Source organism: Euleptes europaea, chromosome 13 (genome assembly GCF_029931775.1).
Source record: "Euleptes europaea isolate rEulEur1 chromosome 13, rEulEur1.hap1, whole genome shotgun sequence".
NCBI classification, from domain to species: Eukaryota; Metazoa; Chordata; class Lepidosauria; order Squamata; family Sphaerodactylidae; genus Euleptes; species Euleptes europaea.
Genome location: NC_079324.1, coordinates 47,792,540 through 47,814,519, shown reverse-complemented (window position 1 = coordinate 47,814,519; position 21,980 = coordinate 47,792,540). Strand labels below are relative to the sequence as shown.

General features: G+C 46.0%; 1 protein-coding gene across 2 annotated transcripts in view; it reads left to right on the top strand.

Moving 5' to 3' along the window:
- The window catches only part of TBX5 (T-box transcription factor 5), a 45,808-nt gene extending 24,066 nt beyond the window's left edge, over positions 1–21,742 (top strand). For both annotated transcript variants that reach the window (XM_056859412.1, XM_056859411.1), the window contains 3 exons: positions 1,708–1,799; positions 8,089–8,315; positions 21,155–21,742. In XM_056859412.1, the coding sequence (XP_056715390.1) occupies positions 1,708–1,799; positions 8,089–8,315; positions 21,155–21,741 (906 nt within the window). In that variant the 3' untranslated portion in view covers position 21,742. The remainder of the gene's footprint in view (positions 1–1,707; positions 1,800–8,088; positions 8,316–21,154) is intronic.
- The last annotated feature ends 238 nt before the right edge of the window (positions 21,743–21,980 follow it).

Sequence of the window (21,980 nt, the reverse complement as noted above, 5' to 3'; positions counted from 1 at the left end):
TGATCTCACCCAATAAATTCTACCACTAATTATTAATTGATACCTAATATTGTATTACTATTCTCTTACAAAATATATCATATTACAAAAGAATTAAAAGCACTTAATAAATGATTACTGATCAAATAACTTCTATTACCTTAATATAAATTTATACCTTTTATTCTGTCAATGAACTAGGACTATCATCTTCAGGTACTAAATATCGATTTAGTTATCTACCTTTATTTCCTAAAGAAGGCAGAAAATTTTAAAGGAGATTGTCATATAATGGTTGCAGCCTCTGCTCCTTACTTGTAGGCCTTCTGTTGGCGTTTGATGGACCACACTGAAAAACGGCATGTTGGACTAGATTGACCCCTTGGCCTGATCCAGCAGAACTCTTTTTATGTTTTTTTGCATGAGCAAATGAGAGCTAGCTAGGGTGCAGACAGCCAAGGTTGCCAATGTTTTTTTTCCCCCAGGAAGTGCACCCCACTTCTGCATTTTCTTTCTGGAAGTAGCTTCAGTTCAGAATGTGAGCTCTTCAAAGTACAGGAACCCCATTGGGGAAAAAAAGTTGGCTCCCTGCATATGCTCAGACACACGTGCTATTGAACCCAGCAACAGGAGCAGGAGAAGCTGAGCTGACTGTTTCCCCTGGTGTATTGGCTGTCAGAAAGAGACTTATTAAATCCCTTCCTCCAGTAAGACTTGGGCTCCCGAACTGATTTCCATGAGGCTTTGACTGAAGTTGTCAGCAGCTCAGCGGACTCCAAAAAATACTGAGGTGTTGGTGCAGGTCACGTGACCACTCGGTTTCCTGTCCAGTTATGTAATAAGACTGCTTGCAAATTGCTGGAGTCTCCTGTGGGATCTCCCTCTATTGAGAACTTTTTTGGGGGGCTGCAAGCTGATCCCCCCCATACACACAGTTCCAGTGTCCTGCTTTTGTTTTTTGGCCGACAAGTCATAGCTGACTTTTGATGACCCCATAGGGTTTTCAGGGCAAGAGACATTCAGAGGTGGTTTGCCATTGCCTGCCTCCGTCATGGTCCAGGTATGCCTTGGAGGTCTCCCATCCAAATACTTGCCCTGTTTAACTTCTGAGATCTGCCAAGAGGGGAGGGGCTGTGCCAAGAGGGGAGGGGCCGTGGCTCAGTGGTAGAGCATCTGCTTGGCATGCAGAAGGTACCAGATTCAATACCCAGCATCTCCAGTTAAAGGGACTAGGCAAGTAGGTGATGTGAATAGACCTTTACCTGAGACCCTGGAGAGTCGCTGCTGGTCTGAGTAGACAATACTGACTTTGATGGACCAAGGGTCTGATTCAGTACAAGGCAGCTTCATGTGTTCATGTGAGATCAGGCTAGGCTGGGGCTATCCAGGTCAGGACTGTGTCCTGCAGAGGCCCAGCAAATAAGGCCTGGAAGATAAAAATTAGATTGCAACCCTCATTCTCCTTAAGTTTTATAGTCTTGTTTACCAGGGTTAGAAGCTCTGTGAGATCCGCCCCAAACTATTCTGCTTTTACCATTAAAAACAAGTTCAAGTTGGACAAGGGCTTACATGCTTATACTAGAAATGCCAGAATATTTTGTAATCAGACAAAATCAGAGAGGAAAGCTGAACTAAGTGTTTTTTGTGGGGTGGGCAGTAGCCAGTGGTTTGTAGTCAGAATAAATGAAGCCTGACTGTCCCTTTCCCCCTTTTGGTTTCTATTTTCAGATCACCCAGCTCAAGATTGAAAACAACCCCTTTGCAAAAGGATTTAGAGGCAGTGACGACATGGAGCTGCACAGAATGTCAAGAATGCAAAGGTAAAATCTTCAGAGATTCTCTCTAAAGACAAAAATTGGGTGATTGCCTTTTAGATATGTTTTCATCCTAAGGATCAGGATGTGTCCAAAGTAACTTGTTCAGTCGAGCTGCTGCTGTGTACAGCAGCGTACACGTATTCCTCTCTGGCATAACATTCTATGAAAAGCGTTTCTGGTTTTTGCAGCTGAAGTAAAAGACGCATAGTGCTGATTGGCTTGTGCTGTCGCCAACTCACTCCTCCTTTCCCACTTCCAAAGCACTCTTGCACCTTCACTTTATGAAAGTAGGATCAAGTGATGTGTATTTTATGTGAATACATGCTTGCATTGTGCTTTTAAAAATGGAAAAGGTAGACATCCTACTTGATATAGCATGCAGATTATGGACATATGTGTCTGTCCAATGCAATGTGGAAGTGAGGGAAAGTCAGTCACTCCAGGATAGATAAAACACTGTGAACATTATATAAAGCTGCATTTATACACATCCTCTTATATTATGCTGGATATGGGTTATGAGTACCTGTATCTACAGATATCTTGGTACTAAGAGGTCTCTTTAGCCATAGCTGAGGCTTACAAATTCATTTGTGCCAAGTGTTCTCCTGTCCAAGGAAGCATTTGTGAACTGGAAGAATAATGCCAAACAATGTAAGATTAGGCATGTTTGGCTAGTAAAGTACTGTGGGCTAGTTAGTTATTTGCAAGGCTTCTATAGCTACGTTAATAAGGACGATTCATTTTAAGATGGAGAAAAACCAACTATCCAAAGCATTTACTTCAAATGTCCATATGTAGGGACAGTCCTAATATTCTGGTAAATAGTTTATAATCTGGCCAATCACTTGTGTGTGTGTGTGTAAAGTGTCATCAAGTTGCAGCCGATTTATGGCGACCCCTTTTTGGGGTTTTCATGGCAAGAGACTAACAGAGGTGGTTTGCCAGTGCCTTCCTCTGCACAGCAACCCTGGTATTCCTTGGTGGTCTCCCATCCAAATACCCCTATTTTTATTTCAGTTTTGCTTTTTGGGTAGATTTTTGGGATGCCTTTTAAAGAACTGTTAGCACACACCACACCTGTGCAGTAAAGTGCAATCGCTGCTGTTTGATCCCATGAACTACCTTTCCAAACAGCAAACTTTGCTGATGCGTTTGAACTGCTGTTTTAGAACACGTTATGTAAACAGTGTAGTCCTAAGTGGAGTTGTACACTTTAAGTTCATCGAAGCCAATGGGCTTATAAAGGTGTAACTCTAGTTAGGACTGCACTGTCAGCATACTCAAGGTATATATGCAGACACTCAGATCAGGCTTTATCTCCTGCAGATCAAGCCCAGCTTTTTCTCCTTCTCCCACCTCCACAAATGAATTAGAAGTACTACACAGTGAATGACAAGTTGATTTAGGCTTCAGTCCTAAGAACACTTTCCTGGGTGTAAGCACCATTAAATAAAATGGGGGTTACTTCTGGATAGACCTGGGTTTTTCCTGGAAGCTGCGATTCTGAACACAGTAGGGAGTATCTCCCATTGAATTTACTTCAAAGTGCACCAAATTAAGGTTGCCTTGCTCCTTTCTCCCCCTCCCCATATTTCAAGCAAGCTTCCCACCTTATTTTGAATGTGCTATATAAACATTTATTTAGTTAAATGTGTATTTCTTCAGAGCCAGTGTGGTGTAGTGGTTAAGGTGGCGGTCTAGGACCTGGGAAACCCAGGTTCAAAACCCCACTCGCGCCATGGAAGTTTGCTGGGTGACCTTGGGCCAGTCACACACAGCCCTGCCCCTGACTAGTATTTGGATGGGAGACCTCCAAGGAATATCAGGGCCGTGACGCAGAGGCAGGCAATCCCAAACCACCTCTGAATGTCTCTTGCTCTGAAAACCCTACTGGGTCACCATAAGTCAGCTGTGACTCGAGGGCAAACCAACAAACAATTATCCCTTCACCCCCTTTCCCCCTTTAAAGTTAAAGCTTTTGATTCTTTTTTAAAAAATGCTTTGGGGAGTAAGAAGTGAGCAATAGTACAATCTGATGCAGAGTTACTCTAATCCAAGCCCACTGAAATTAATTAATTTGGACTGGAGTCATTATGCACAGGATTGCTCTGTTAGTGATGTCACTGCTTCACAGCCAATCGGTGTGGGACACAAGTATGGGTTTCCCTTGAGCTTGACTGGGGAGGAGCAGGGTGTGTAATGACTGCATTTCCAGAGCAGGCTAGATGCTGAAAGCCTGGGCATATTGTGCTTCATAAGCCAGTGCAGGGCAAGTTACTTTGGAGTAAGCAAATACTGCCTCCTGCAGGCAGAGAAGAGCTTTTAGCAAAGTGCAAAGTTTGGGTATTGTGTATGTGGGGGAGGGATTTGCTGAGGCAGTGATGTGAGAGCAAGGTTACCCAAAGGTGTCCCTATTGTGATCTGTGGGCACTGATGAGCATAGAAAAGATGTAGAAGAAGAAGAGTTGGTTTTTATATGCCGATTTACTCTACCACTTATGGAAGATTCAAACTGGCTTACAATCACCTTCCCTTCCCCTCTCTACAACAGACACCCAGTGAGGTAGGTGGGGCTGAGCGAGTGTGACTAGCCCAAGGTCACCCAGCTGGCTTCATGTGTAGGAGTGGGGAAACAAATCCAGTTCACCAGATTAGCCTCTGCTGCTCATGTGGAGGTGCGGGGAATCAAACCCAGTTCTCCACATCAGAGTCCACCGCTCTAAACCACCGCTCTTAACCACTACACCACACTGGCTCTCCTCAGTTGTTTTCTGACAAACAACCAGTGACGATTGGAGCACTTTCTCACAAGATGACAAATATGGTGTCTCCATCAAGATTTAAACTTTTCCCCCCTTAAGGGGTGTCTCATGCAGATGCCAGACCTGTGTGCATTCAGAACATCCCCCCCCCCTGTTTTTCTCACAAAAAACACAAAGCAAGTCTGTAACACAAGTAAGATGTTTGCTGTAACTGAACTAGGCTGGATAAAATGTACATGTGGCTCTGTTGCCTACGTTTTTTGGTGTCATGTGAGAAAATACCAAAGTCATGTTTTTGTTTTGCTGTGTTGAGATGTCATTTATTTCTAGGGTCAACAACCTCCAGATGGGGCCTGGAGATCTCCTAGAATTACAATTGATCTCCAGACTACAGATATCGGTTTCCCTGGAGAAAATGGCTGCTTTGGAGGGTGGATTGCATGGCATTATATCAAGTCCCTCCCCAGGCTCCACTCCCGAATCCCCGGGAATTTCCCAAGCCAGAGGTGGCAACCATATTATTGCCCAGCATTTGAGGAGTCGCTCCAAGTGTCCCAGGTGTTGTTCCTTAGTTAGAAAGGGTCTTGATCCAATAGGGGGACTGCTGCTTGCTCACTCTGGCTGGCATCATGCATCCTCTTCCCGAGTTAGTGCCAGTTGTATGTAAAACATGACTTTTTTAAAAACAACAACAACAACAACAAAGAACTAGATGGTCTTCTTTGAATCCAGACTGGATAATTTGGACAGTTCTTAATTCTGAAGGCCTGTGTCTGAAGAAGGAAAAGGCACCCGTTAATATAATAACTCCTGACCTGGATGGTCCAGGCTAGCCTGATCTCGTCAGAACTCAGAAGCTAAGCAGGGTCAGCCCTGGTTAGTATTTGGATGGGAGACCACCAAGGAAAACCAGGGTTGCTGTGCAGAGGAAGGCACTGGCAAACCACCTCTGTTAGTCTCTTGCCTTGAAAACCCCAAAAGGAGTCGCCATAAGTCGGCTGTGACTTGACGGCACTTTACACACACACAATATAATAACTACACTAGAGAATCCAGCTTGCATTCTCTAAGCACAGATAGTATACGTTCCTGACTACTACAGAAAATCTCCCTTCTTTTTCTGACTGTGTGGGTAGAGCCATAGGCAGAGGACAGCAAATGTTGCTTTCTGGGAACCTGATGCTGACTTCTTCCAGTAATAGCATAGCATTGTAGCATCTCCTGTTGTTACAACTGATCTCCAGCTGATAGAGATCAGTACCCCTGGAGAAAGTGGCCGCTTTAGCAATTGGACTCTGTGGCATTGAAGGCCCTCCTTAAACCCCACCCTCCCCAGGCTCCACCCCAAAAATCTCCAGGTATTTCCCAACCCGGAGCTAGCAACCCTAGCGGCAACACTTTTCGAGGTTCTCAGGCCGAGAGAGGCCTTTCCCATCATCTCCCTCCAAGAGATTCTTTATCTGGAGATGTCAGGGATTGAATCTGGGACCCCCAACATGCAAAGCAGGTCCTTTATTTTTGGCTAGATCATGGCAACATCCCCACACCACTGGGCTCACTTATAGACTTGCCTTTTCAGTCCACCTCACTCAATGTTTGTCCACGGTCTCTGGCAGCAGCTTTCCAAAGTCTCAAGCTGAAAAAGCTCTTCTCAACATCTGTGCCCAGAGATTGCAGCAATCGAAACGGGGAGGGGGGGGCTTCTGCATGCGAAGCACATGATCGGCTGCTGAGCCATGACCCCTTCTCCAACTTGCGAAGGGCCAGCCGTGATGTAAATGTAACAATAGATTTGGGAGTGCGCAGTGTCTGGTGAAGAGACTGCATCTTCTTGCAGACAGCGCAACGCATATGTTTCTAATGAGCGTGCATCTTTTTCTGTACATCCATCTATTGATAATCTCAGGGTATTTCTCTTGCCTGAAAAGGGATGTTTCGTCAGATACGGTGGCTTTTCAGGCTTTTCCTAGTTTTGACAGTGCAGCTGCAAGCCCCGAAATAGCCCCCTTCCTCCCCCCCACTCCTGCTAACCATATGAAATCAACCAATGACATCGGCCCTCAGTTTCTCTTGTTCATCAAACTACTGACATTTCATATTTTCCCATAACAGGGTATGTTTATTTGACAACAGAACTTCCCAATCTTATAACCAGCTGTTCTTCTGTGGACGTTCTTCTTTCCTTTGTAATATTTATTTACTTCATTTATACCACACCTTTCTGCCCAATTTGGAACCAAAGGGGCATGTTCTCCTTTCATTTTATTATCACAATAGTCCTATGAGATAGGTTAAGGTGATAATGTGTGCCTGGCCCCAGGTCACCCAGTAAGCTTCCATGGCAGAAGTGGCAGAAGCTTGGGGTTTGGAAAGAACAATAGGAGGAAGGAATAATTTCCCCTTCTTTAAGGATTCTAGACCCACTCAGAGGTTTGAGTAGGCTAAATTTCCATCCCTGTTTTGCATTTGTTTGTAACCTACTCTGAACACTCTGTGCCTCTCAGAGCATGCTCGGATCATTTTTTCTTTTACAAAGTTATATGTATTTTCTTCATATCTGGGGAGTTTATCATGGCATGTAGAAACCCTTAACTTGTCTGTGGGTGGTTTGGTTTTGCTGCTTTTTCAGTAGTAGAGTTGTTCGTGTTTTGGCTTAAAACAAGTGATTCTACTGTAGCTGGTATAAGAAAGTTGCTTACCTGCTCCCTTTGGCTATTTCTGATGGAGTTCCTTAAGACTCTCTAAGGATAAATGAGAGGGTTTACAAGCAGCCCGTTGTGAAATGACATAGCCAATCACCCTACTGACTTTGGATCATTTTTTAAAGGCAGTTGGACAACCTTAGCATATGGAACTCATTAGCATAATGCATCTCGGACAGGTATCTGTATTTTCATTTGTTGTGGCTTATAGCTTCATTCTTGTGCATGTTTACTCAGAAGTAAGTTGCCCTTCACCGAAGGGGATTTGCTGCCTGATAAGTGGGTTTAGGATTATGGCCATAAGAAACATCTACCTGAGTCTATCCAGGCTTACTCACAAGTAATTCCCATTGCTGTTCAGTAGGGCTTACTCCCATACTAATAAAGATAAGGGTGCAGCCTTAGATGATTTAAGATTTTTGATAAAGTAATTGCTTAGACATGTATTTGAATAAAGCAATCGTTTTGCAGGAAAAAAAACATTATTTCTCATTTTGGGGTGATGCCCAATAGGGGCCATTTTTGAAGAGGCACTGTCTCATGTGTGACAAAGGAATGCCTCTTCTAAGCTGCCACATGCTTTAAAAACATTCATTGTTCTCATGCATTAAAAAAAACCCTGCTGTCCAGTGTCCACCTAATAGGGAACACGTTGGTTGATTTTTTTAAAGAATCTTTGATTTTTTTTTATGCATGGATTTAGTGTGGCAGCACTAACAAGGAATAGTCTGATCCTGATTGTGAAATGCGGCTCTGCTTGGGGGATTGAAGCAAATGCCTGGCATCGCATTAATATGCTGCCCTCTCTTTTGCATGTGTTTCCAGCAAAGAGTATCCGGTGGTTCCCAGGAGCACAGTCAGGCAGAAAGTAGCCTCCAGCCACAGCCCTTTCAGTGGCGAGACCCGGGCTCTGTCTGCCTCTTCTAACATCGGCTCTCAGTTCCAGTGTGAGAACGGTGTCTCCAGCACCTCCCAGGACCTGCTACCACCTGCCAACCCATACCCAGTATCCCAGGACCATAGCCAGATTTACCACTGCACCAAGAGAAAAGGTCAGGTGTTTTTTTCTAGCTCACTTCTATTCTAGAGTTCTTTGGGTAATAGAGAGCATTTCCTCACATTTCATGGCCTCCACCGTGGTTGATGTCTTTAGATAGGCAAGCATCGGCTGTTTTCCTAGGCTTAGAGAGGCTGGTCCTTGTTCCTGTACTTTTAGCAGCAAGTTGTTATGCAACCATTAGAGGTCAACAGTGCCCTGAAATATCTTTTCTCCCTTCTTGCCTGACTTTGTTTTATACTGATCATCCAGTTTACGGCTGTTAACCTCTAGGTGGTGGCTGGAGATCTCCCGCTATTATACCTCATCTCCAGGCTACAGCAATTGGATTCTAAACCCCGCCCTCCTCAGGCTCCACCCCCAAAACTTCCTGCTGGTGGTGAAGAGGGACCTGGCAACCCTAGATATAATGCCATAGAGTCTACCTTTCAAAGTGGCCATTTTCTTCAGGTGAACTCAGGGCCGGATTTAGGTTTGATGAGGCCCTAAGCTATTGAAGGTAATGGGGCCCTTTATATGTCCAGCTGTCCTTTGCCAACAACAAATTGTCGCTGTTTTTTGTGTTGAATATACGCTATATGGTAATTTATGGACCTAATAGGTATCTAAAGCCATTTGCACATAACAAAATATGTATTTTATCAAAGTAATTGTTGAACTGAAATACAATTAAGAAGAAGTATATTAATAGTGAAATAATTATTATTTCCTTTAAAAAAAATTTGGGGCCCCAAGAGAGTGGGGTCCTAAGCTATAGCTTGTTTAGCTTATACGTAAATCCGGCACCAAGTGAACTGATCTCTGGAGATCAGTTGTAATAGCAGGAGATCTCCAGCTAGTACCTGGAGGTTGGCAACCCTAATTATATCCCATTGAAGTCCTTCCCCTCCCCAAATGCCACTCTCCTCAGGCTGCACCCCCCAAATCTCCAGGAATTTCCCAACCTGGAGCTGGCAACCCTAATCCAGTTTGATGTTAGGGCAACCAAAATGTGTTGCCTTCAAGGGCAGCTCCGTGTGTAGCCCCGTTGGGGCTGACAATTTCAGTTCAAATACATTACAGAAAGCAGCCAAGATGGAATACAGAGAGTTGAGCGCATAGCTGTATGCAGGCTGAATCCACATCCAGGAAGATAACTGGTGCCTGGGATGAAGATAGCTTATCAGGTTAGGAGGCCACCAAAAAGGATTCAGGATTGATTCCAATACTTAAATGACTAATGCAGGGTTAGTCAGGGGGCAGAGGGTTTGTGTTTAATGTACTGTTCTTAGTAGTTGTGTAGGACTTGTTAAACCATTTGCCCAAACAGCAAACGAGATGGGGATATGCAAGTAAGGGTGTTTGCATTTTGGAAGTTTCTAATGACATTTTAAAAACTTCATTCTAATAGGCAATGAAAATGAAGTGCATTTCTCTTGATAATTAATTCAAGGATATAAGATGTGAAATGTTATTGCCAATTATTGCCAGATTTAATACTATTATGCCTTTGAGTCCCCCGACCACATACATATTGCACACACAAAAATGTTGATACGCTATTGGCTCGTTAGAAAATCTCCAAAAACAACAACAGTGCAACAACACCTTTTATGATTATCTATGAAAAGATAGATTCACAAATGAATTGACCAGCTTTCGAGTTTCTGAGAACTCTTCATCATAAAAGTTGGGAGGAGGAGAGAGAAAAAGGTTTTTTGGTGGGAAAGCCCTGCAGAAAGCAGTCTGCAACAGTTTTATGACGGCAACACAGTAAATTGATCAGCAACTTAATATACCTGTGTGTATGAAGTGCTGTCAAGTCACAGCCGACTCATGGCCACCCCATAGGGTTTTCAAGCCAAGAGACTTGACAGAGGCAGTTTTGCCAGTGCCTCCTCTGCACAGCAACCCTGGTATTCCTTAGTGGTCTCCCATCCAATTACTAACCAGGGCTGACCCTGCTTAGCTTCTGAGATTTGATGAGATCAGGCCAGCCTGGACCATCCAGGTCAGGGCTATTAGACACTAGTGGGGGGGGGAGGCATACCCAACTTGCTGGGGATAAAGGGAAGATGACTGGGGAAGGCACTGGCAAGCCACCTCGTAATCAAAGTCTGCCTAGGAAACGTCGGGATGTGACGTCACCCTATGGGTCAGGAATGATCTGGTGCTTGCACAGGGGACCTTTACCTTTACCTTAGGGGGGAAAAAACAGAGTTTGGATTGTGCCAAGGGAGACAAGGAGGATGGTGAACCTTGTATCACCTGTAACTGGGAATGGCCCAAACAATTGAGATGAAGAGAGAAATACAAATTGGGTTATTTTTCCTTTCTTGAATTTGTGTTGGCACTAGTCAAGATGCCACATAGGGGGAGTGGTTGGAATGTCGGATAACAATTGGGGAGATCTGGGCTCAAACTCCAGTTCTGGAAGCTGTTCTGGGTGACTTTGGGCCAATCATTTTATCTCTGTCTAATCTATAGGGTTGCCAGCTCTGGTTTGAAAAACACCTGGAGATTTTTGGGGCAGAGCCTGAGGAGGGCGAAGCTTGGGGAGGGACTTCAATGCCATAGAGTCCAATTGCCAAAGTGGCCATTCTCTTCAGGTGAACTGATCTCTATTGTCTGGAGATCAGTTGTAATAACGGGAGATCTCCAGCTATGACCTGGAGGTTGGCAACCCTATTAATCTACATTGCAAGGCAGTTAAAATAAAATGAGCAGAGGAGATCTATGAATGCCACTGTTTGGACTATGAAGAAAGAGTGGAATAAAAATGTGATAAGGAATCTGAACACACATGAATGCTTGAAATTAGGCGATCATGCAAACCAAGACCATACAATTGGCCATTTATGTTGAAAACTTGGTAGGGAAATGATGTGTTTATAAAGGTCATTATTATCTCATTTGACAGCAGTGGCTCTCCATGGTTTCAGTTAGAGATCTTTCACATCACTTATAACTTTATAATTTTAACAGGAGATTGCAGGGATTGAACTCGGGACCTTGTTTATGCAAAGCAGACTTTCTACCACTAAGCCATGTCCTCATCCTATCTGGCCTTTGCCTTTCTTTGGATATGCACTGAGGGAATCGCTATCCTTTCCCCACCAAGCTTCCACATGAATGACCAACAGTCTGTTCTTGGTTTGCATGACAGTTCTTCTGCCCCTTTTGGGAGGCTATAAACCAGGGTATACTGGCCACCATTATTATTGCTTAACTCAATATGAATAGAAAAGGTTTCTGGTATGTATAGGATTGACAACCTCCAGGTGGTGGCTGGAGATCTCCCGCTATTACAACTGATCTCCAGCCGATAAAGATCGGTTCCTCTGGAGAAAATGGCCACTTTGGCAATTGGAGTCCAAGGCATTGAAGTCCCACCCCTCCCCAAACCCCGCCCTCCTCAGGCTTCACCCCAAAAATCTCCAGATATTTTCTAAGTCAGAGCTGGCAACCCTAGGTATGTATGACTTTGAAGTAGGGTTGCCAACCTCCAGGTACTAGCTGGAGATCTGCTATTACAACTGATCTCCAGCTGATAGAGATCAGTTCACCTGGAGAAAATGGCCGCTTTGGCAATTGGACTCTATGGCATTGAAGTCCCTCTCCTCCTCAAACCCTGCCCTCCTCAGGCTCTGCCCCCAAAACCTCCCACCGGTGGCTAAGGGGGACCTGGCAACCCTACTTTGAAGCATGAAATTGTCAGTTCCCAGATGAGCTTTCTTCTCAAGGAACAACATGCACAGGGCTTTCTGAAATGAGGTGGGGGTTATTTGGGGCCAAACCTTCCCTCCTACATTTCACAGATAAAAATCTGAAGATCTGTTGTGGTAAAGTAGTTATGAGAGAATGGAGGTGAAGGAGTGGGTTGTCACTTTGAGTCCAGGCATTTGCATGCATGCACATAAGAGGGGGGGAAATGCGTCTGACCCCACCTAGATATCAAATGTCTGGGAACCTGGAAAGGAGAATGCAAACCTGAAGAATTTGATATAAGGGTGTGCACACTGAAAATTGTTTAACTAGAATAGCTCCCCTAAAGGAAAGGACAGCAGTTGACAGGGACAGGTACCAGAAAACAGAGAGTATCCTTGGAAAACAGTTGGACAGTAGGAGATCCTTTATGGTGAAGTTTTTGGAGACTTGAACCCACTCCTTCAGAACCATCTGCTTGGTGGTAGAGCTGCAAAGCTCTCCATACTTTTTATTTATTGTTCTCTGTGTGTATACTTTTTTCTCTTCCCCAATCTGACGTTTTGATTTTGACTCTAACTTGGGCCAGTTTCTCCCTTCTTCCCTCTGCCTAATCTACCTTGAAGAGTTGCTGTAAGGATAAAATAGAGGGTGAAAGAAGTATGTGAATTGCTTTGAGCCTCTTGGTGGAAGGGTAGGATTTGAAAAAAGGTTCCAAATTACAGAGGATAGAATTTGGTGTAGTGATGTAGTGGTTAAGAGCAGTGGACTTTAATCTGGAGAACTGGGTTTGATTCCCCACTCTTCCACATGAATGGCAGATTCTAATCTGGTGAACCGGGTTGGTTTCCCCACTCCTGTAAAAACGAAGCCTGCTGGGTGACCTTGCTTGGGCTAATCACAGTTCTCTCTGAACTCTCTCAGCCCCACCTACCTAACATGGTGTCTGTTATGGGGAGGTGATTGTAAGATGGTTTGAGTCTCCTTAAAGGTAGAGAAAAGTGGGATATAAAAACCAACTCTTCTTCTTTTTCCTCTTCCTCTGGGCCCTACCTGGAGGATGGCAACCCCACTTTCATGAGACAGACCAGAGCTGCATGGGATAGAGTTCCCAACCTCCAGGTACTAGATGGAGATCTCCTGCTGTTACAACTGACCTCCAACCGATTGAGATCAGTTCACCTGGAGAAAACGGCTGCTTTGGCAATTGGACTCTATGGCATTGAAGCCCCTCCCCTCCCCAAACCCTCCCTCCTCAGGCTCCGCCCCCAAAAACCTACCACTGGTGGCGAAGAGGGACCTGGCAACCCTAGCATGGGAGGAAATAAAGAGTGGGTTTAAAGTCTCTCCTGTGCTGTTCATCTTTTTAGGAATAATTACAGTGCCGGAGTGGGAAGTTAGTGAGATCATATGGGGCAGAAAATTAAATCCCCCCTCTTCCCCTCTCCCACAGCCCCGTCTGAACAGTGTTCCTGCATGGTGAATATTCACATTTTTAAAACACCTGGAGGTTCTAGTGCTATGAGGCACCAGGTTAAACTAACAGTACTCCCCTGTTCTTCATATAATGGTCCAGCTCCCTCTGGATTGACCTCTAGCCAGTTCTCTCCCCTAATGCCTTAGCAAGAACAGGCTGGGCCCAACTCGGATTGCCGGTGATAGAGAGGCAATCCATCATCCGTCCCCAGCGCTGCGATGTGACAAAGAATCAACAAAGGTTTCCTTCCAGTTTTGGGATTCCCACTAAGTGGGTGGCTCCCCTTGGCTCCTTTCCTCTCCCCTCACCCCCATTATCTAATTTCCTTGCATTGTCACAGGCAAGAGGACTATCTCTCTTGCGGCGCATCTCCCCCCTCCTCAGTCACTTGGTGCGTGCCTAGCCCTATGAGGTGGCTAAGGGGGCCCTTGTCCTCCCCTTTTACTGTCTCCTCACTATCTGCCCAGTGGCGGGAGCTTTACCAGCCGCAAAAGGCTCTTTTATCAAAACTGCCACATGCTTTAATCCTAGAGAAGCCGCATCCTGTCAGATACCTTCCGGCATGTTCCGTAAATCTTGAATGGTACATCTCTGGGGCGTGAATTGGCCTTTCCTTGCGCAGCTCTTCAACATCCATTCAGGAAATCAAAATTAGTTTACCCTGCTTTAACAAAACAAAAAGGAAAGAGAGGAGAGGGAGGGCTTATCGAGCGATCCACAAAGTCAGCAAGGAGCAGACATACTGTTGTGTGTAGCAAGCAGCCATTGGCTGTGGACAGGGCTCATAGTTTGGTGCCAGAGCTCACATCTTGCATGCTCAAGACCCCCAGTTTAATCTCCACATGTTTCAATTAAAGAGCATACTTTCCAACTTGCACTGTTTTCTGGGGACAGATTACCGCCCTCCATAGGGTTGCCAGGTCCCTCTTCGCCACCGGCGGGAGGTTTTTGGGATGGAGCCTGGAGAGGGCAGGGTTTTGGGAGAGGATGGACTTCAATGACATAGAGTCCAATTGCCAAAGTGGGCATTTTCTCCAGGCGAACTGATCTCTATTGGCTGGAGATCAATTGTAATAGCAGTAGATCTCCAGCTAGTACCTGGAGGTTGGCAACCCTACCCCCCAGTATCTGGCCTTGGTAAATCATTGTCCTCTCTGTCCCCAATAAGGCTAAAACCTTTTTAAAGGAGTTGTCATTCTTTAGAATGTGGATCTCTCTGTAGGGTATCCAGAAATTTAATCTCAGAATGTGCATCTTGTATCTAGTGCATTTGGCATGCATACAAATACATACACATGAGCAGTAAGGCGCCAGGCAGTGCACAGCCTGTTATTTTAATTCATTGCAGGTATTGTGCAACATGGGCTCCCACAGCATGATGCAGCCATCTTGCTTAAGCGAAGCAGGTCTGAGTCCCCTCAGTGGGGATGGGAGACCAGCTGGAGACCCCATGCATGCTGCCTGGAGTAGGGCTGTGCAAAAAACAAAACCGGTAAATTTCAGGTTTGGGTTTATTGGGGCCGATTTTTTTTCAGGAAACCTAAAATAAGCCGAATACCCAAACTAGTAAATATGGGCATTCGGCATATTTTCCAGTTTCCCGAAAAGAGCCCCCAAATTCACAGCGTAGCTTGAAGGGACTGTCCTTGCACAAACCCCAAGGTTTGGTGAAGATTGGGTCAGGGGGTCCCATTTTATGGGGTTCAGAAGGGGACGCCCCCTCCTCCATAGGCAAGCATTGAGAAGTTTGTAATGGTTGTCTATGGAGGAGGGGGGCAGCCCCTTCTGGACCCCATCAAATCAGACCCCCTGACCCAATCTTCACCAAACTTTGGAGGTCATGCAAGAAGAGTCTCTTCAAGCTACACTGTGAATGTGGGGGCTCAACCTCGAAAAATGATCCCCCCCCAGGACCCAAAAAAATCAAAATAATTATAATTATTCAGCTTTTTCAGGAATTGCCTATTCGGCTTCAGCTTTTTCCCCAGGTTTGTGCATATGGTAAACCTGAACTGGAAATTTACTAAAATGGCTAATTTTGGGTTTATTTTCGGTTCGGGTTTACCAATATGCACACACCTAGCCTGGAGCTCCATAGAAGCAGTCTGTATTTCATATAGAGTCAGTATTTTGCACTGTGGTAAGACATCTCTGTGTTCTTCTCTTTCTTTAAGAAAATTGAGACATTGCATCTTGGCTTTTAAATTTCTCCAGGGGAACTGATCTCTGGAGGCTGGACAGTTGTGATTGTGGGAGATCTCCTGGCCCCACCTGCTGGTTGGCTAGAAAGCCCTAGAAAGCCATTGTCTGGGCTCTTGCAGAGCTACTGTTCTTTGGAGTAAACCATACAGGCCTAGTAGGACCACTGGTGTGAGTAGATGTTCACATAAGGGCGGAACATAACTCTGTGTTGAAGACCAAGAATAGCACAATATAGTGTGAGTTTGCACAGGACAACTTCTGCTTGTCGCTACAAGGGGTAAAGGATTATGAAGACCCAACCTGTTTCTGCAGGGGAGGAAGTGTTATGCCTCCTTTGATCCATGAAGTAGAAAAGCTGGAGCAGCAGTGGATGGGAAGGCCTTGGGGACTGGATAGAGGACCCTAAGATCTCTGCCTTTTAGCTTTTTGTAGGCGCATTACCCAATTGTTTTGGTTTTGAATACATTTTTGTTAATTACCTTGAAGGCCACATGTGGTAGAAAGGAGGGCAAAAAGAAATCGGTTAAAAATAAAGCCTTATTGCTTTATCACTGGAAATGCTGCTTGACACCCATGCACATAATGGATTGGCTAAAAAATGAGATACAATCTTGAAGGAGCATGACTGCAAAGTGCATTGTGCCTTTGTGGCTTTCCTGATCAATGGTGGTGGTTGAGCTCCTGCAAATGCTGAATCTGTGTAGCCCTCTGACCTGCCCGGTTAGCTTCCGGCACTTCTGACCCCAATTTTTCATTTAAAAGATGGTTATCTTTGACACTCAGTCTGTTATAATAGGTATACTTAACAATGCATCAATATCCCTTTGCCATCTTGTACCAGTGGATAGATCTCTGTGTACAGCAGAATGTAGTGGTAGGGTAGATGAGTACCCTCAGAATACAAGTAGAGGACTTTTTAAAAACTATTTCCACTCCATAATGCACTCCCTGCAATGAATCAGGGTAAAAGGTTCTACTCTACCTTTCTCTTCTTTCTCATTAGGGTTGCCAAGTGCCAGGTGGTGGCAGGCAAACCCCCGCCAATCCTCCTGGTTGCCCGCTGACTATCTGAGGGTCAGCAAGCAACGCATGCATGTACGCCTGCATGTCACGACATGTCACTTCTGGTTTACACCCAGAAGCGCCGCATTGCAAGGGGCTTCTTGCGATGCGGCGCTTCCGGGTGCAAACCAGAAGTGACGCGGTCGCATTGGCGCGGTCGCACATGCACGATCTTGCCTCACCTCCGCCCCAAAAACCTCCCACCCGAGGAGAGGGGGGACCTGGCAATGCTATTTCTCATAAAAGACAGGGGGCTTTTAAACATAGGTCTTTTATGCAGATATGTTTCCCCGCGGTCACTCCCGCTGACTGCTTCCTTTTGATGATGTATGCCTTTTCTGCCTGTCAGAGGTTACCTTGCTCTCCCTGTGCATTTTGCCCATGTTTTCCAGATGCTGTTTTAACCAGAATCTGGAAATTGCAGGCAAAATGCATGGGGAGAGCGAGGCGACCTCTGACGGGCAGAAAAGGCATGCATAATCAAAAGGAAGCCCCGAAGCAGCCGGCGGGGGTGACCGTGGGGAAATGTCCCTGCATAAAAGGTCATAGTGATTACCCCCACCCATTGTCTGAACTGGCGCAGTCCAGTCTCTCCATCCAGGACTCCACCCTATCATTCTTCTCCTGCATGTACTGATCTAAACAGTGGACATCCAGCATCCTGTACCAGTGGGATTCTCTTTGTCTTCGACAGCATTCCCATTTTTTGCTCTGTTTCATCTACATGCTTTCCCTTTGCTGTACAGACCCTGCCTGTCCTATATTGTGTAATTATTCATTCTGTGACAGTATCCATTATCATCATCGTTACGAGCCCCCAAGCTACATGGGAGCATCTCTGATGCTCCTTGTAAGAGAAAGCTTGGCCTCAGTGGAAAAAGCAGTGAAAAAGGAGACCAGTTTTTGAAATTCCCCCGCTAGATGCTGCTCCTTTCGTCCTCTGCCCCTCTTGCTAGGAGGCCATTCTTGTGCTGAGATCTCCTTAGGGTGCCATTTAGAGAGGGCGGAGATCTCCTCACCCTAGGGTTGCCAACCTCCAGGTAGTAGCTGGAGATCTCTCACTATTACAACTGATCTCCAGCTGAGAGAGATCCGTTCATAGGTTTACCAGGTCCCGTAGCTCCATCGACAGGAGCTTTTTTGGAGCGTTGCTGCGACGAGTGACACACACGTGTGCCTGGCGCAATGCACACATGAGTCCCATGTGACATGCCTATGTCACTTCTGGGTTTACCCAGAAGTGACGCGGACACTAGCAATCTCTGCCAAAACTCTATGGTTTCCATAGAATTTCTGTGGAGGTTGCTAGAGCATCCGTGTCGCTTCCAGGTAAACCCGAAAGTGACGTAGGCGCGTCGTGCGGGTGTGCATGCACGCATTGTGGGCAGCCTAGTGGATTGGCGGGATTTTACCTGCCACCACCGGGCACTTGGCAACCCTATCAGTTCACCTGGAGAAAATGGCTGCTTTGGCAACTGGACTCTATGGCATTGAAGTCCCTCCCCTCCTCAAACCTCACCCTCCTCTGGCTTCCCCCCCTCAAAAAAAATCTCCAGGTATTTCCCAACCTGGATATGGCAATCCCACCCAGCCCACACACCCGTTTAAGACCACATGCCAATGCTAGTTCTGTCATTTGGTTAAAGAAACCTTTGGTTGATCACATGAGTTTTAACTGGTTAAATCTGCAAACTATTAAAGCGATCACTTTGAAGAGAAAAGCCTAACTTTTTATTTGCTTTAGATTAGATGCAGGGGACTATTCTGTGACATCAGAGGGCCTGTAGCTATGAAAGGGGAACACATCTTCTGAGATAGTGCTTTCAGTTGCATTTCTGCATTGCTGGCCACTGGAGTTTATTTCAAACCAGGATTCCTTGATTGTGTTGTCTGGAAGATATGATGGGGAAGGAGGTCAGAACTGCTGTGTACAACCTGGGTTGTACGCATCCTGGCTTCATGTTGGCTTGATGGTGCCAAGGGTTGTGGCCTTAGGAAATAATTCTTGGGATTAATGTAGGATTTCAAAGCCTAGAAGCACTTCTTGACAACCTGCAATGGTAGTACAGTGTTCTCTCTGCGTTGCAGAAAGGGGAAGGGCTGATGTTGAGAGGCTTCAGTCAGGGGTGGTCTTAGTTGTTTTGGGGAAGAAGTACTGAATGGGGCCCAGAATCATTGCCAGTGCCTCCTCCCTGGGGCCTGTCCCCTCCTGAGGCTCAAAAAAAGGGGTAGCTCTCACATCGTCCAAATCAAGGGAGTGTGCATAGCAGATGCTGAGTGCTGCCTGAGCCCCAGAGGGGGAGGATGCACCTGGCCGCCACCAGCTCTTCTTCTTTCCCCCCCTCTGTTGGGGCAGGGGCCCAGCCAGCCTGGGGCCCAAGACAACTGCCCCCGATGCCCTGTGGCTAAGACTATCCCTGGCTTGGCTAAGGACACCTAGTGATATTGTCGAAGGCTTTCACGGTCAGAGTTCATTGGTTCTTGTGTGTTCCTACACACTTGACACTGAGAGACACTGTCCTTCAGTGTTACTCCTCTGAAGATGCCTGCCACAGCTGCTGGCGAAACGTCAGGAAAGAAAATACCAAGACCACGGTTACACAGCCCGGATAACCTACAAGAACCAATGACACCTAGTGAGTTCATGCTAGGTTTAGGAACCTTCTGATTCTTTGTTCAGTCTCTTAACCTCTGTGCCTCATCAAACCCTATGGTCAAGCCATACTAGGGTTGCCAGGTCCCTCTTCACCACCGGCGGGAGGTTCTTAGGGTGGAGCCTGAGGAGGGTGGGGTTTGGGGACTTCACTGCCATAGAGTCCAGTTGCCAAACCAGCCATTTTCTCCAGGTGAACAGATCTCTGTCGGCTGGAGATCAGTTGTAATAGCAGGGGCTCTCCAGCTAGTACCTGGAGGTTGGCAACCCTAAGCCATATCTACATCTGTCCTTGCATTTACTATATGGGGGTAATAACACTACTGACCTACTTGTCATGGATTCTTAACAAGTGAAAGAATGTGGAGTTCTTGGAAGACCTAAGCAGACACCAAACATTATTATATCAGAGATGAGAGTTTGATTCAGAGATAAACTTCAGCTGAGTTAGGATATTTTATTCAAATTGGAGAAGCACATGTCTAGGTTCCTCAACTTGACTATCACTATTGGCAGCAAAATAGGCTTGATTTTCTGTATGAGTATGGGCTTGAGTAGTTGTGACACCTTGAAAGGTGAGATTGACATGGCTATAAGAGCTATGGGAGGAGCCTATTGGGGACACGAGATATAGGGGAAAGCAGCATGCCCTGTTTGTTTATTTATTTATTTACTTGGTTTATCTCCTGCCTTTCTCATTGAGACTCAAGGCAAATTACCAACTTACACACACACACACACACACACACACACCCAAAGCAGTCAGACCAGCATAAGACATCCAGTGAACAATTCAGGAGAAGTAGCTGTACAGAATAGGAATTAGAAAACAATGCAAACAAACAAAAATACTGCTGGATGGGTGGCAATCCAAGAAAGGGTCTTCTCATTCATGCTACCAAAATTATGGCATTCCCTCCCCAGGGAGACTAGTCTGTCCCCCTTGATCATCATCATCCATCAAGGAGGGAAGACTTATCTGTTTTGATTGGTGCTCCATCACTGACCTTCTTACTGTTTGAATGTTAATTTTTTGTCTAATTGGTTTTACAATGTGTATTTTAAAAAGATGTTTTAATGGTTGTTCGCCACTTTGGAGACCCTAAGTTGGGTGGAAAGGTGGCATAAAGGTACCAAAAAAATGTTCTAAATAAATGTGTGAATGAGTCATTTTGAGTAAATCTCCAAGGGTAGGGAATTTATATTGCTCTGTCACATGGTTTTATGTCGGTTATGTCTAGGTTCCTCAACTTGACTGTCAGTAGGATGTTGCCCACACTGAGTTCCTTCCTAGGGAGCCAGCGTGGTGTAGTGGTTAAAAACGGTGGTTTGGAGTGGCGGGGTCTGATCTGGAGAACCAGGTATGATTCCCCACTCCTCTGCATGAGTGGCGGAGGCTAATCTGGTGAACTGGATTTGTTTCCCCGCTCCTACATACAAAGCCAGCTGGGTGACCTTGGGCAAGTTACAGTTCTATTAAGAGCTCTCTCAGCCCCACCTACCTCACAGGGTGCCTGTTGTGAAGAAGGGAAGGTGATTGTAAACCGGTTTGAGTCTCCCTTAAGTAGTAGAGAAAGTCAGCATATAAAAATCAGCTACTACTACTCTTCTCCTTCTCCTTCTCCTCCTTCTGACTCAGTTCCCAAGTGTGTGTGTGTGGAGGGGAGTTTGTATTGGGGCCATAGGGCATGGGGGAAGGGATTCAGCCCCCCATGCCATTTCTCCAGATTGTTCACTGTCTGTTTTCTATCCTCAGATGAAGAATGTTCTACCACAGAGCATCCTTACAAGAAGCCCTACATGGAAACGTCCCCTGCTGAAGAGGATTCTTTCTACCGTTCCAGCTACTCCCAGCAGCAGGGGCTCAATGCCAGCTCATACAGGACTGAATCGGCTCAGCGCCAAGCCTGTATGTATGCCAGCTCTGCCCAACCCACAGAGGCCGTGCCGAGCCTGGAAGACATCAGCTGCAACACATGGCCGGCCGTGCCCTCCTACAGTAGCTGCACAGTGACGGCCATGCAGCCAATGGATAGGCTCCCTTACCAACATTTTTCTGCCCATTTTACCTCTGGCCCTTTGATGCCCCGCCTTACCACTGTCGCGAACCATACCTCGCCGCAAATTGGGGACACGCACGCCATGTTTCAGCACCAAACCTCCGTCCCTCACCAGCCGATCGTTCGGCAATGTGGACCTCAGGCGAGCATCCCGTCGACTCCCAGCAGCCTCCAACCGCCAGAGTTCCTCTATTCCCATGGGGTGCCCCGGACCCTTTCCCCCCATCAGTACCATTCTGTGCATGGGGTGGGCATCGTGCCAGAGTGGAGCGAGAACAGCTAACAAGGCCGTCTGGAAGAGTCGCTGGGAGATTCTGCGGCAAAACAGTCGGTGGTTTTGCGAGACTGCTTGTAACCGAATGTTCATATCCAAGCACTCGAGAGATGGACAGGGCCCTATCTGGCCAGACCATGGTATTGTATCTCCTCCTCTTTTAGTCCTAAAGGCCATCAACAAACTGACCACCATATTTTCCCCCAACAGACCCTATGCCCAGACACAACCGCCGCACAGAGTTTGCA